The sequence below is a fragment of the Apaloderma vittatum genome, unplaced genomic scaffold, assembly GCF_000703405.1.
Source record: "Apaloderma vittatum isolate BGI_N311 unplaced genomic scaffold, ASM70340v1 scaffold6406, whole genome shotgun sequence".
In the NCBI taxonomy this organism is placed as follows: Eukaryota; Metazoa; Chordata; class Aves; order Trogoniformes; family Trogonidae; genus Apaloderma; species Apaloderma vittatum.
In genome coordinates this window covers 226,978-240,964 of record NW_009722254.1, presented here as the reverse complement: position 1 = coordinate 240,964, position 13,987 = coordinate 226,978, and the positions used below count along the sequence as shown (strand labels likewise).

Sequence of the window (13,987 nt, the reverse complement as noted above, 5' to 3'; positions counted from 1 at the left end):
AAGAAATAACATTTCCCTTTCAGTTTCAATGTTTTGGCTTAAAAATTAAGAATTTGGATGGCAGGATAAAAATGGTTTTCTGGCAGACATCTGCTGCTGTTGAAGCAAATTTCTTGCTTGTTTAGCATTCCCTTAGAGTGAACAACAACATTTGTAATAGCGTGAGGAACCAACCTTGCTCTGTTGGAGGACCACGCAGACTTGAGAAGTGTTCTTTAGAGTATGGGCACTCAAAGGGGTGTTCTTTCCCCTTTGCTAGTTCTGTTATCTTTCTCAGTGAAGTCTTTCAAATTGTTGACACTTGAATAAACACAGCCTAAAGAACACAGAGAAATTCTTCAACACATGGTGTAAAACATGTTCAGAAACAGCCAGTGTCCTCAGAACACTCTGTTTATGTGTCATCATCATTACACTCTGGAAATGAGGCTGATTTCCCAGGAAGCCTCATATTTTCCAGCAAAGAAGCTTCCTTGAACAGTTTCACAGTGGGGCTGAAGTTTTCTCTTGTTTATTTCCTATTAATTAGCAAGCAGCAGTTTTCATGACAGGAGAAATATGGCAGTTAAAGCACGGCTGGCAGTTCTGGACTCGTCCCATATTTTCTGCTAGCTTCTTGGGAACTGCTGCTTTCTATTTCCATGCTTTTCTTTCCCTGCTAGTTAAAGAGAAGTAAAAATACTTGTGCTGAGCAGAAACACTTTGTCACCTGCCACCTGAGGACAAAATTATGCCTTGCTCTTTTACACTTGTCTCCTGCTTCTTGCCCCTGTGTGCTGCAAGCATGTAGAAAAAAAGGAAGAAAAATGAGGGTAAGAGAGAAGCCAGAAGCTGTGAGAGTCTGCTTTGTGGTGCCCGTGTGCCCGAAGGGCGTGTTTCCCTGTCACATCACCAGATGTGCCATGTGTTTACCTTCCATGATCTGAAATGCAAGATCGTGTGTGTTGGCGCAAAAGAGACTTGAAAGTCATGTGTGGGGTAAAGCCAGTGTTTGCTGAGTACTTCGTAATTCTTTGCAGGAAGATACTTCCCAGCAATGAACTGTTATTAGTGTTTATTTAATTGTCCAGATACATTTCCAGTGCCTGTATTAATTACAGGATGCAGAACCTGGAAAGGCCTCTTACATCATGTCTTGATTTGCGTTTCTAAAACTTGCAGGTCAAACTCATTTGCATTAAAAACTGTTTATACTGAGGCTTGATAAATCTTTTTTCTTATCAATTCCCTTTTTTTGTGCCTATTTTAATGTAGATTAAAGATGCTGTTGCCCTGTGTGAGCTCTTTAACTGGCTGGAGAAAGAGGTAGTGTATTAATTTTTTAACTTGGGTGTTTTATTGCAGTGTAAAATTCTTCATTAGCATAAACTTTTCATCCTGTTATAGGGCCTTTGCTAAAAGTGGGGAAACGTTTTGGGGTTTATCTGTTGGTTTTAGGTGATGTTCAGTCATGCTTTCATCCATGATTTAGGTTTTTGTAAACATGGACCCATTCATTTTACACAGACCAAAGCCAGAGCAGGTGAGAAATGACCCAAACAGGCTTTAATATCGCGTTAATACTGCCTTGTGCTGGTTTGGTAGTATCTGTCATGGAGTAATATCTAGTTTGGTGTAATACTTTAGAATTATTCTTGTGATAATCACTATTGTCTGGCAGTATGGACAGGTTGGTATTTATGAATCAAGAGGATGTGGTCATGCCCATCTGCACTGAAAATGGGAAAAAGACAAATTACTTGTGTGGTTTTTTCTGGGTTGGAAGTACACAGTGAAGATGCAGAGTGCCAGACGTTACACAGCAACTTACTAAGCTGTGCTTCTTCTGTGCTACTGCATGTGTGAGTCCATTGAGTTTACCTATGGAGATGGCTTGATGCCTTCCAGAAGGTGCCTTTTTACATGTCTGAGTACCTCAAGAAGTCTGCCTCAGGGGCTGTGAAATCTAGCTTTCACTCTCCTTTGCCTGTTGTCCAGCCCTGGAAAAGTTGTGTCACAGGTTTTAATTTATTGAATGGCTAAAGTAAAATTCAACATCTTTTTCCCGCAACTGCTTCCATTTCTAGCTTAAAAGCAAAACAGCTCTGCTAATACCAGGGACAGCTGGGGAGAGCTGTTTAAGCTTACTGTAACCTGCCTGTGAGATGTTACCTCTGTACACAACTCGGTGAAGTTAGTCCTGCACTATCTGCTTCCTAGTCAGGATTCAGTAATCCTGCTGTGACCGTCTCTGCTTCCTGCTTCTCACCAGCCCTGCACAATATTGCTAGGTTTGTGTTTGTCATTACTGAGAAATGAGGCTAGAAAACCTGGAAAGAGACTACTTCAAGACTAGGTTTTGTAATGCACAGATGAGACCCAGTGCTTGAGCATGTAGTTTCATTGCTTGCTGGTGTACTGATTCAACCTACCTCTTTGTCCACTAGGTTCCAAAGGGAACAGTGACAGAAATAATTGCTGCAGACAAAGCAGAGGAGTTTCGCAGGTAAAAAGCAAATCCCTTGTGAGGATGTTTTCTGGGTGGCATTTTTATCTTTTGTTTTTGTTTCATTATTTAGAAATCAAGCTTACTTGCAGATATATTTTACCTGAGGATAAGCCATTGCTACAGGTTTTCTTTGAATGCTTGAAAGAGTTGGGGAAGAATTGGATCTCTTGGGAGATCCTTTGAGTAAATAAGTAATGAAGAAGTTGTAAATAAGAGTAAATAATAAGCCATTGCTACAGGTTTTCTTTGAATGCTTGAAAGAGTTGGGGAAGAATTGGATCTCTTGGGAGATACAAGTCCCAGCCCACCGGATCCTGTCCAATTTCCTTTTGAGATAGCAATGAGGAGTGCTGCGGGTTAGGACACAAATATGAGACAGTTGCTTTCTTACCACAAAAGAGTTGATGTAAAAGTTAGACTGCCTCCTCTTCTCATGGGGAATGAGCACCGTTTCTGCTGAGAGATACTCCAGTGTGTACATCAACAGGACCTTTAAAAATGCCTTTGAGTAAATAAGTAATGAAGAAGTTGTTCAGGACATCTCCTCCATGGGTGGTCTGCTTGTAAGGAAAAGGTAGAGATGAAAAGCAGACTTCCATGTGATTGGGAGGATAGGACTTCAATATGTACAATTCTTCTACCTAAGTGTGCTTGCCCGAGTGGCTTTCAAGGCTAAGGGGAAGGCTGAGGTGATGTCACATTGAGGGTGATGTGCTCCAAGTGCCTGTTGGACTCCTCTCACTTGCTCTGTACTGATCATGAACTTTTCTTTCAGCCAACAGAAGGACTTTGTTGAATTGAGTTTTGCTACCATATCAAGTACGGGTCCAAACGGAGCCATCATTCACTACAAGTAAGACAAACACAGCTTCTCCTTTTATCCTTCAGCAAACATAGTTGGAATGAGCTGTCTAGCATCTTTGTGGAGCTGCAACAGAGTACTGCAGGGAGATGTAGACACTGCTGATTGCCATCTTGCTTTATTCCACCAGAGCTTCTGCACTTACTAAATAAAGATCTCTCCCTGCTGGCAGCATGTATTATGATCCTGATCTGCTCAGCAGCCGTAGAAAAAGGCTGTTTTGGGGGTAGAAGTCTGGGAAGGATGAGTATGAAGTGCAAACTGTTCTGAAATATGTCCAGGAACAGATGTTGAGGGTTTTGCTGGAAGCAACAAAGCTATTCTCTGTACTGTAGTGCTATTTACTACAGACAAATATACTCCTCAGTATGATCCCTGGCTCACCATGTGTGAGATTTCCATCACTGCCACAAGAAATCAGCCAACACATCCAAGCTTGCATTTAATATGGTTTTGGGACTGCAGACCTGGGCTGGAGACTTTAAAACTGTGGGATAAAAACTTTTGTGTTTAACTGAGCAGGCCAGTTCCTGAGACCAACAGAACACTGTCTGTGAACGAGATCTACCTCCTGGACTCAGGAGCACAGTACAAGTGAGTGGGACCAATGGTGCTGAACTGCTGTGTTTTCTGCTCCCAGTGACCACCTGCAGGGCCAGCTCATGGTTGCTGTGGCAAGCATGGCAATGTGTAGTTCTGAGCCCCGGTGCCTTTTCACAGAGAGCCTGCTCGTTTTGTGCTCTCTGAAGGGAGTTTGTGAGATTTGGAGTGTGGAATGTGGCTGAGTGCTTCAGTCAATGGGTGACTGATCTGTGTCAGGAGGTCCTGAGTGTGCTGGGCTCAGGGCAGGGCTGCTGATAAGCCTTGTCTGGGCTGGAGGATGAGACCTCAAAGTACGGTTCCCATCTGAGTCCCATTACTGTGTGCTGGTAGCTGTGCTTCAGCTGGTGGTGCATGTTTCTGTGTGTTGCAGCTCTGCTTGCCTGGCACACTGGTGTCAGAGCTGCAGAGAACGGGGAGCAGGCCGGACTGCCCTGGTTTAGCCTTGAGCTGCCTCCACAGCAGCCTGCACAGCTGAGCAAAGCACTTGCCCTGCCAGGGACTGCCCTGTGGGCAGGTTTGACTGATGTTGAGGTCAGAACAAGATTGGGCAAAGCAGCAGGACAGCATGGACATGTGGTATTCTCTGGTGTTCCCAGAGAGACTCGGAGGCAGAGTTTCTCATCCCAGTGGCCTTTTGGGTCTGAGGTGTGTTTCTGGGAAGACGTCATGTCCGCTGACTTGCTCGGTGCTGTTTTGACGGTGCCATTCAGTGGCCTCAGTTCTCTGTAGTTCTTTACTGTGGATCATTGACTCCATGGAAGATGAAAGAAGGGATGTTTTTAACCAGTGTAAATAGATGAGAAGTGGCTCGTTCAGAAAGATGCAGGACAGGCCTGGCTGCTCCATTGAGATTAACTTTGTCTTTAAAGCTGTGTCTTTTTGTTCTGTCTGTCAGGAAGAGCTTTGAAAAAGAGCCATACAGATATCCTTTGATAAGATTTTTACAAGGAGATCTTTTCTTCCTCCCCTCTGTTGGCCTAATTAACGATTTCCTTAGTGCCACTATGAAAAGCAGCCCTTTGAATACAATGTAAGCTGGACATCAATGGCACTTACCATGGCATTGTGACAGGAGGGATGTCCCCCTTGTCCCTGCTGAGAAGTTAAACCACAAGCTCTTTGTGACTGTGGGGTGTGTGTGCTATGGAAAAGCGTAGCTACAGGAGTGAATGTTTCAAGGGGAACTCATTATTTCAAGAGCCTCTGTGTTTTGGACAGCAGCCTCAAAATGATATTTGTAGAAGGAACTTAAGAGGCAACTTCTGATGCCTCAGACTAAGCTCTACCCAAATGCGGGATAACTTCTAGAAATCTTAGCACAAGGCATCCTGAGGATGAAAGGGACACTATATCCCTTCACACTTCCCTTTCCTGAGCTGGTAGATGTAATTTATGTGCAAGGATATATTTTTAAGCTGCTAATGATTCATCTTCCATACAAATAGGCTAATTTTGGCCTTCTCTGTTCTGTTCTCAGTGGGCAGGTACCAGTTGCTAAACCTCAGATTAGCAACATTTTTATGAGCAGTTTAGATTGTAATTTGTGAGGAGCTTTGGGATGCTTATGAAGGAAAGATAACATTGAATTGTAAATGCATGATACCATTTTGAATTGTAAATCGTTATTACATGTGGAACATGCGTGTTCAGGAGTTTTTGAGATTAGGATCTCTTACATCATCAGTCTTGTGTGCATTTACCCAATTATGATTTTGAGTGGTTTGCTGCAGTGTGACTGGGTTTTCTGTGCATTCTCACTTTGATCTTTCTTCTTCCCATGCCCCTTTGCTTCCTACCCCTTTCTTTGTCTCTGAAGAGATGGTACAACAGATGTGACCAGGACAGTGCATTTTGGCACACCATCAGCTTATGAAAAGGTAAGTTAGCATCTTGGTGTGGTTTGTAATCTGACTCTTGTTATTAGAGATACTTAAACAAATTAGTAATGTGTCCTATTGCTATATAGTCAAAATGCTCTATCAAATATCATTTATTTAATTTTTAATGAAGACTGAAAAGAAGGCTGTCAGACTTGCACTTCGAAAATATAAACTGCATGATTTAGAGAATTACACCTTTCTGTCTTGAAATGCACACCCTCATTTGTAAAGTGATATGTCTCCTCTAAGAGATAATAAAATCAGCGGGCTGAGGGTAAATGTTACTGACTTGTCCAAGGTGGAAGATAGGTGGGGTTAGTTAATGCAAAGCTCCATGTGTAATGCAAGGCTGCAGTAATAGTGTGTGTCTAGTGTACCATATTAAAAAAACAGTCTTAGACTTCTCTTAGGAGGTCTGAGCTGGAAATTCGGCAATATCATTCTGCTAATTTTAAAGTGCTTCTTTAATTAAAACTAATTTCATCATTATAGTTCACTTGGTGAAGAAAATATACTGTAGGGTGTGCTCAGGAAGTGAAGCTACAGCCACAGTCAGTCATGTAGGTCAGGTGAATCCTGCTGCTAAAACCTGCAGTCTGAGTTTGTGACACACTCTCCATAATTACCAGAGAAAGATAGTCAGAGTAATTTAAACTTTCTGCTCATGGTTTGCTTTGGCATCACCAGCCATAGGAGAGCATGAGCCAGTCTTTCCAGATCTTCTGCAGTCTGCTGCAAGATGCTGTCTGCCTTGATATTCCTGGGGAAGACAGAGTTTTGCCTCTCCCTGTTTACTTACAGCACGCATTTCTTTGGCAGGAATGCTTCACCTATGTCTTGAAGGGACATATAGCTGTGAGTGCAGCCATCTTCCCAAATGGAACCAAAGGTAGGTTGGTGTGTTGCACTGTTTTGACCACAGCAGTGACCTCTGAAGAGCCGTTAGGTGGTCTGAGAGCAACAGTAAGGTTTACAGGTCCAGATACATCCAGACGTGGATGTAACTGTTTGTGTCTGTTTCCATCACAGCATTTTGGATTCTAGATAACTGATGCCAACTCTCTTGGCATCAACCAGTGCTGACAATTCTGAGGCGACCAGTCTGAAGGCTGTTCAAAGTGCTCTCATTCTAAGGTGATAGTGACCTTCACCACTGTTAATACATCTGTGACCTTTCTGTGCTTGGAGGTTTTCTTTATGCTGTACTCATGCCCCTGTAAAGGTGAGAGGTCACTTTGCATCTTCAAAAGGACTCTTCCGGTTAATATGGAATCTCTTTTCCCAGTAAGCAGCACAGGAAAATGAGAAACAAAGAAGCTGTTTTGATTTTGTATAGGAGAAGCTGTGACATACGTTCACCCCTGGTGGATTTGTTGCAGAGCTATTTTCTTCCTTATCAGACACCTTACACAAAGATGCCTTTTTTTAGAGTATTATCTGATGTGCATTCCTGGCTAGGTGAGGAAAAATCAGCTGCTTAGTGGTACAAGAAACTCCAGCTGAGGTTGGAGGGTGTCTGAAATTTGACATATGGGCTTGGCATTCACATGCAGGCAACAGAAATTCTTTGCATTCAGGTTGAAACAATCTGAAATGGCTGGCTGTCCAGGCAAGAAGCCTGGCTGATTAGTTCACCAAATACAATTGGCGTGCTGTCTCCTTTGAGTTCATTTAATGCTGCTGCCTCTAAGAAAGGTACCGAATTCTCTGTGGGACATTTAACCACTAGATTCTTTCCTGAAAACCCCAGTGGAGCAAGCAGCAATGCAGTATTCCTGTTACAGACCGTTTTCTGAAGAGCTGTGTAACAGGGAAGGGACAGAGAAAGAGACTTTTGAAAGGGCTTGAACGTCAGACTTGCCGCACCTGCCCTGTGACTTCCAACAGTGCAATGACTTGCTTTGGTTGGTGGTGTGTTTTTTGTTTTGTTTGTGGGTTTTTCTCATGTTTTACAGATTTGAGCCTTCAGTGTGATTATCAATGTCTCTGAGGGAGCCTGACTTAATCAGATTCTCTCTCCATGTCTTTCTCTTCCCCATGGCCTGCAGGCCACCTTCTAGATTCCTTTGCCCGCTCTGCCTTGTGGGACTGCGGTTTGGATTACCTGCATGGGACAGGACATGGAGTTGGCTCTTTCTTAAATGTACATGAGGGTCCTTGCGGCATTAGCTACAAAACCTTTGCAGATGAGCCCTTGGAAGCTGGCATGATCGTCTCAGATGGTACTTAGCATTGGTAGTTCTCTCTGGTTACAGGGGAAGGTACCAAGCTCTTTATGATGCAGAAGAAACGAATCTGACAATGGTGTAAACAAAAGAGGGGATCATAACCTCTGGTCCTGCTGCCTTGGTTATTTTAATTGTCATTTAAGCTCTGTAGGTGAAGACCCTCATTTCAGCTTTCGCCTTTCCTGGAGCATCTTTGCAGGCAGGTGCTGCAGGCCTGCTGCCCACTCTCCACGGCACAAACCTCAGCAGAGCTGTGCTGCTGCCCAGCTTGGCCCTGCTGTGCTGTCTCCCATTCTGCAGTGGGAGACTGGCTGAAATACAAGGCAGACACCAAGCTTTTGGGAGCTAAGCCTGTCTTTGCTATGGGCTATTTGAGGCAGCTGTTAAAACTTTACCTGCCTTATTCTTCTAGTAGTAAATTAACAGTGCTGGGGTTTGCTGAGAGACCTATATTCCTTCGAGGCTTCAAAGGCCTCTCATAGAGTCAGGGGATCAGTCTTTAAAACAAGTGTTTTGGGAAAGGGATTAACCACCTACATTTCATAAAGACTTGAATATTTTCAGAGTTTCTGGTATTTGGAACACATGTACTCTGTGCTCTCTCTTGACTTGCAGGGAGACTCTCTGAGCTCGAGGGCTGTCTGTCTTGTTTCTCCTCTCTTTGAGAACTTTTGCTGTCACCTTGCTCGGGGCTTCTGTGCAGATTAAGTAGAGTCAGAAATTTGTTTGCCTCTGTGGATGCGTGGTGTCAAGATTGCTTAGTGACTTCAGTGGACTAAAGCCATGGAGGGGAAGTTTGGCCGTAGGGAGTAAGTATTTGCACAGTGCAGCTGTATGGCTTAGCTAATTACTGTCTGTTTCTGCAGAGCCTGGATATTATGAAGATGGGTCCTTTGGGATCCGAATAGAAAATGTTGTCCTTGTGATCCCTGCTGAAACCAAGGTGAATGATCTGCTCAAGATACCCCTTTCTCCATAACTCACTGGTTATGAAACTTAAAGTACTGGAACTTGAGGTGGGACCATGCTGCAGACAGTTTAATTTTACTTGAGACTCCTGGTCTCCAAAACCCTGCTTTGTTGAAGACCTATTTTAAGTTTCCCTTGTTAATGGGGGCACAGAAGACAGTTCTGCTTTTGCACTTTCCATAGGTTGAAATGTGTAAATGAGAGTTGTTTTAAAATGTTTTCTGTCTGGATGTCTAAGACCAGAAGCATCTTTATTCATCCCCTTGGAGTTATTGCTGTAGAGTTAGTTGGTTTTCTCGAGTTGGGATTTTCCTCCCTGATAGTCTTCACTTGCAATGGAAACAAAACTACAGACAGATTTTGACATTATAATTGCCAGTCTGCCTGAATTATGCTTTTAGAAAGGCCAAACTGAAAATGACCATATAGTCATCAAGCTGAGTCCAATTGCGACCTGGGACACAGCCTTTAAATTGAAAGAAATAACTAAGGTGTATATTGAGATTCTTTGCCTGAGCTGTAAGAAAAATGTTATTGTAAGTTGCTGCTCTCTCATCTGAATGTTGTATGGGTCGTTCTGTACTTGTGAAATGAACCAAGGAGTAAGTGTGATCTGACTAGAGCTGTTTCTAAACATTTACAACCCTGTTTGTCTTCCCGCTGCAGTACAATTTCAAAAACAGAGGGAGCCTGACTTTTGAACCCTTAACCCTGGTTCCAATCCAGACAAAAATGATTGATGTTAATTTGCTGACACAAAAAGAGGTAAGTGAAACAATAGATTTGCATTACCTTCTTTGGTCTAGAACCAGCCTGTTCTGCTTACAAGAACCACTGGCCTCTTGTTGCATTTCATAGATCCAGAAAGCAATACTGAGCAAACTTAATTTTAAACTTGATCCACCTTTGAGTGGGCTAGATGAGCTCTCCAGAGGTTCTTCCAATCTAAATTATTCTATGATGAAGCCAGCAAGGACCCCTCTGATGACATCATTTTGGTAGTTCCTTTGATATGATAATTACCACTCATCTCTTCTTTTTTTCCTGCTCCTGCCTTAATTTATTTCTGTCAGACTATCATGCTATCTCTCCAGAGATTTACACTGATGAGTGTTCCATGTTGTCTGTTATCTACTCATGACCAATCCCATTCAGCCACAACACATTCTGCAGTACATGTGGGCTCTGAGCAGACATCAAGGATACCTGCTTAGCAGCATTTATTTCCTGAAGAGCTTCATACTCTAAACTTCCATGTAGCTCTCTCACTACCTTCTCTATAATGTGTATCATCCCGGTTTTCTACTATACTCTTTATTTTGCCTCAATCCATCCTCCTTTTTTGAAAATATCATTCCATTTGCATTTTCTTTTTCTGAAGAGGGCTGTGAAGACTATCGAGATCTGCCGTAAGGTTACCTATTCAGATCAGGGCAACTTATGTCTCAGGACTTTGTTGTTCGGTTGCAAATTTGCAAAGCTATTTACTAGACTGTACCAAGGTCGCAAATCAGACTTGCTGGAGGCAGTGATTTGCAGAGACTTTAAATACTTGTCAGCTTAGACTGGATATCAGGAAAAATTTCTTTACTGAAAGAGTAGTGAGGCATTGAAGCAGAGTGCTCAGGGAAGTGGTGGAGTCACCATCCCTGGAGGCATTCAAAAAAACGTGTAGACATGGCACTTCAGGATATAGTTTAGTAGTCATAGTGGTGGTATTGGGTTGATAGTTGGACTTGATGATCTTAGAGGTCTTTTCCAACCTTTACAATTCTATGATTGTATGAACTGAACCTCTGAAAACCCGGGATGAATTGCTCAGGTTTCTCCCCTCACCAGCTTTACAAGTCACTGCCATATAATAGAGGTCTGGCTCTTTGGGGCAGGATCTGATCCCGTCTCAGCCTAACAGCTCAACCCTGAGGAGCGCAAGGGCTACCAGTATCTTTGGCTATACTTATAAAGGCACCAACTCTGTTGCATTTATGCTGAATGTCGTACCCCCTCCCTTTCTCTAGTGTAACTGGGTGAACGACTACCATCAGAAGTGCAGGGAAGTAATAGGAACAGAACTGGAGAGGCAAGGCCGGCACGAAGCTCTTCAGTGGCTCATCCGGGAGACGGAGCCTCTCATCAGAATTCAGTAGCACCACAGTTGTCTGAGGTGTGTAGAATGTCAGGACCGCTCGGTGTCACCATAATCTATGTCTTCTTGGGCCTTGACACCACCAGGAGAATGTTCTTCAATAAATCTTTGGACATCAGGAAGGTATTTCCTGTAGTGTTTTTCTCCCCGCAATGTGCGGGTGTTGTGGGGGTAAGGTCGGTTACTGTCTGATCAAATATTGTTTTTGCAGGGGAGGGTTTGAGAACAGAAAGCAAACAAATGAAATATATTGCCTTTGTAACAGGAGTCTTATTGAAATAATGGTTCTAAGAGGCAATACTGGAATATTTTATACTGTCTGGTTTTTCACTGTGAAAACTCAGTATTTTTGCATACTTGGGTTCCAGTTGCTAAGATGCTGCCCACACAGCAGGACTGATAACTGAATAAAAGATTCCAACCCGCTGTTTGCTCCGTCTGCCTTCTGTTGCAGTCAGTGCTGCGCTTGGTTTGACAGCATGGAGAAGGGCAAGAACCAGCTAATTCCACCTTTATGTGTGCCTCCAGCTGAGACAGTGCAGAAGTAATCGTAGGGCTGCCCTGTGCTAGGCACTGGGCAGATACTGTAGAGGGGCCTGACAGGAGCAGTCACTTCTGCCTCTGCTTTGTGTCACATGGTGGAAGGGATGTGGTGACACACAGCAGAGGTTGATGCGTGCAGAGCACCCAGGCCAGCACGTCTGTCTGTCGTTATGACTTACCGTGTACTTGTACAACCCTTGGCAGTGCAGGGTGCGTGGATGATATTATGGAATTAGAGCTCTTCCTGGACACAAAGCAATTATTAAGTTAAAAAAAAAGATTAAAAATGCATACACTGGAGAAAAGCAGGCTTCTGCCTTGGCCTCCAGGAGCTGTGCTCTGAGTCTCCAGGCAGAGCACGAAGGCATCTAGTGGTTAAGTGAGCTACTGCAAGTTCAGCACAGGCAGGAGAACTTCCCAGCAGGAGTTCTCTGTGATCTTCTAAAAATCACTGTGTGCGGGTGCATCAAAGCGTTGTACATAATGTTGCACGATGAAGTAAGAATATATTTACTAAAAGAAACAGTCATTCTTAACATTTACACTGGAAGTGTTTTGATTGAACTCAAGTTCAGTATTGGATCTGAAAAGAGCAATTGGGTTAACAGCAACTCCAACTCCTGATATTTTAGAGAAATGTTCTGTGCAAATGGACATGCTTGCATACATAAATCTCTTTGCCTCTCTCCCCAAGAAATTCTGAGAGGGAAATTTTAATCTCTCTTTAAAGGGCATGAAATTAGTATTTCCCTCAAGAATTGTGGAAATTGGAAGCAGCCTCATGTAGCTAAACACAAAATGAAGAAAAACAAAGTTTCCTGGGCCCCTAACTCTTGTCCAACAACGTGATAAAAGTGCAATTAACCTCTTTGAAAGGTTGTTTTCACACCCTGGCCTCCGCAGATTGGTATATGTATTTAAATATCCGAGCGATTTCCCACCACCACGGGCACTATTAGCTGGAAGCGTTAGCTTTCACCTTGGCTGTGTCTCTGGGGAACCCAGCTCACCCATCAACCAGTCTGCAGCATCTCCCTGAGTACGTGCTGTCAGCCGAAACCCACTGGGGAAAGCGTTCCCTCCAAAGGTGCCCGTTGCCTCTGTAGGTACTGACCGTGCACAGAATCAAAGGACAGGCAAGGGATCTCTGAACAGGTCGTGCTGTGACAAATCCAGACTTTCCCAGTGAAACCAGTGAAGCTGAATGACTGGGGAGTTGTCAGCCCTGCACTGCAGCCTGCCCTGGCCGGGTGGGAGACCTCTGGGGCTGGAAGGCAGATGCTCTCCAGGGAGGTGTTGGAAGTTCAAGCAGATGATTCTACCACTCAGCGTAGACCCACAGGGCACTGCACTGCTGACCACAGATGTTCTCAAGAGCAGTGCCCTGGATGTCCTGGCAAAGCCTCAGCCTGCATAGGTCTCTCCTCAAACTCAAAGGCAAGTGTTTCCCATGGGAAGGCAAAAGAGGGAGATTTCTGCCAAACAGTGAATCACAAGAGCCAGGTAAGCTTTTGTCCTCTTGACCCGAAGCTACTGTGGTTGGCTTAGGCACATCAGTGGGGAGAGGGGACACAACAATGAAAGCAATTTGCTTTCCACACTGTTGTCCGCTTGGCTATTAAACCCATCAATTTCCATGACAGATATTAGAGGCTCCTCATGATTGCCAAAGACACCCCTGTGTTCTGGCACCTGGTGCCTGGAGAGGACTTGCCTTTGCCCAACATCATCTCCTTTTTGCACTCGGTGGGGGTGAGTTGGCTGCTGCTGCTCAGGTTTGTTTTCATTTATTTTCACTGCCTTGTAGCAATTCACACCTCATTCCCAGAGCCCTCTTTTTGGGGAAGAAGCTGCAGGCCTGTGCATTTGTCAGAGGTGTCTGGAGATCAGGAGTTAAATAAGTTGCTTCATGTCACTGCCCTCAGCTTGTTTTACATGATTAGGACAAAACTCCCCATGGCTTTGGATGTAATAAGAAAAAAAAAATGAAACAAGAGCCTCTGGAGGGTATAAATATGAACTGGGTTAGTGCTTAATTAAGTTGCCTATTAACAGTTGTGTAGCGGCCTGGAAGAATTTTAATGTACCAATTAAAGCAAGGAGCTATCTCCTCGCTTTTCCACCACCTCTGGGGATGCTGTCAAGAACGGGAAGCTTGCAGATCAAGTGCTGTTTATTTTGCTCCTTCCAGCTTGTTAAAAATTGTTCTAAATTTGGGATGTGCCGGATGCCCACGGACATGTTTGCTTCCGCGAGGCAGTGGAGCGA

The 13,987-nt window shown here is 43.8% G+C and overlaps 1 protein-coding gene across 1 annotated transcript in view; it reads left to right on the top strand.

The window, feature by feature from the left end:
• XPNPEP1 (X-prolyl aminopeptidase (aminopeptidase P) 1, soluble) overlaps nucleotides 1-11,177 on the top strand; it is a 27,148-nt gene extending 15,971 nt beyond the window's left edge. The window contains exons 10-19 of the mRNA XM_009871708.1: nucleotides 1,255-1,305; nucleotides 2,427-2,485; nucleotides 3,264-3,341; nucleotides 3,873-3,944; nucleotides 5,770-5,830; nucleotides 6,653-6,722; nucleotides 7,882-8,055; nucleotides 8,928-9,004; nucleotides 9,697-9,795; nucleotides 11,049-11,177. Coding sequence (XP_009870010.1) covers nucleotides 1,255-1,305; nucleotides 2,427-2,485; nucleotides 3,264-3,341; nucleotides 3,873-3,944; nucleotides 5,770-5,830; nucleotides 6,653-6,722; nucleotides 7,882-8,055; nucleotides 8,928-9,004; nucleotides 9,697-9,795; nucleotides 11,049-11,177 — 870 coding nt within the window. The remainder of the gene's footprint in view (nucleotides 1-1,254; nucleotides 1,306-2,426; nucleotides 2,486-3,263; nucleotides 3,342-3,872; nucleotides 3,945-5,769; nucleotides 5,831-6,652; nucleotides 6,723-7,881; nucleotides 8,056-8,927; nucleotides 9,005-9,696; nucleotides 9,796-11,048) is intronic.
• Nucleotides 11,178-13,987: the final 2,810 nt, after the last annotated feature.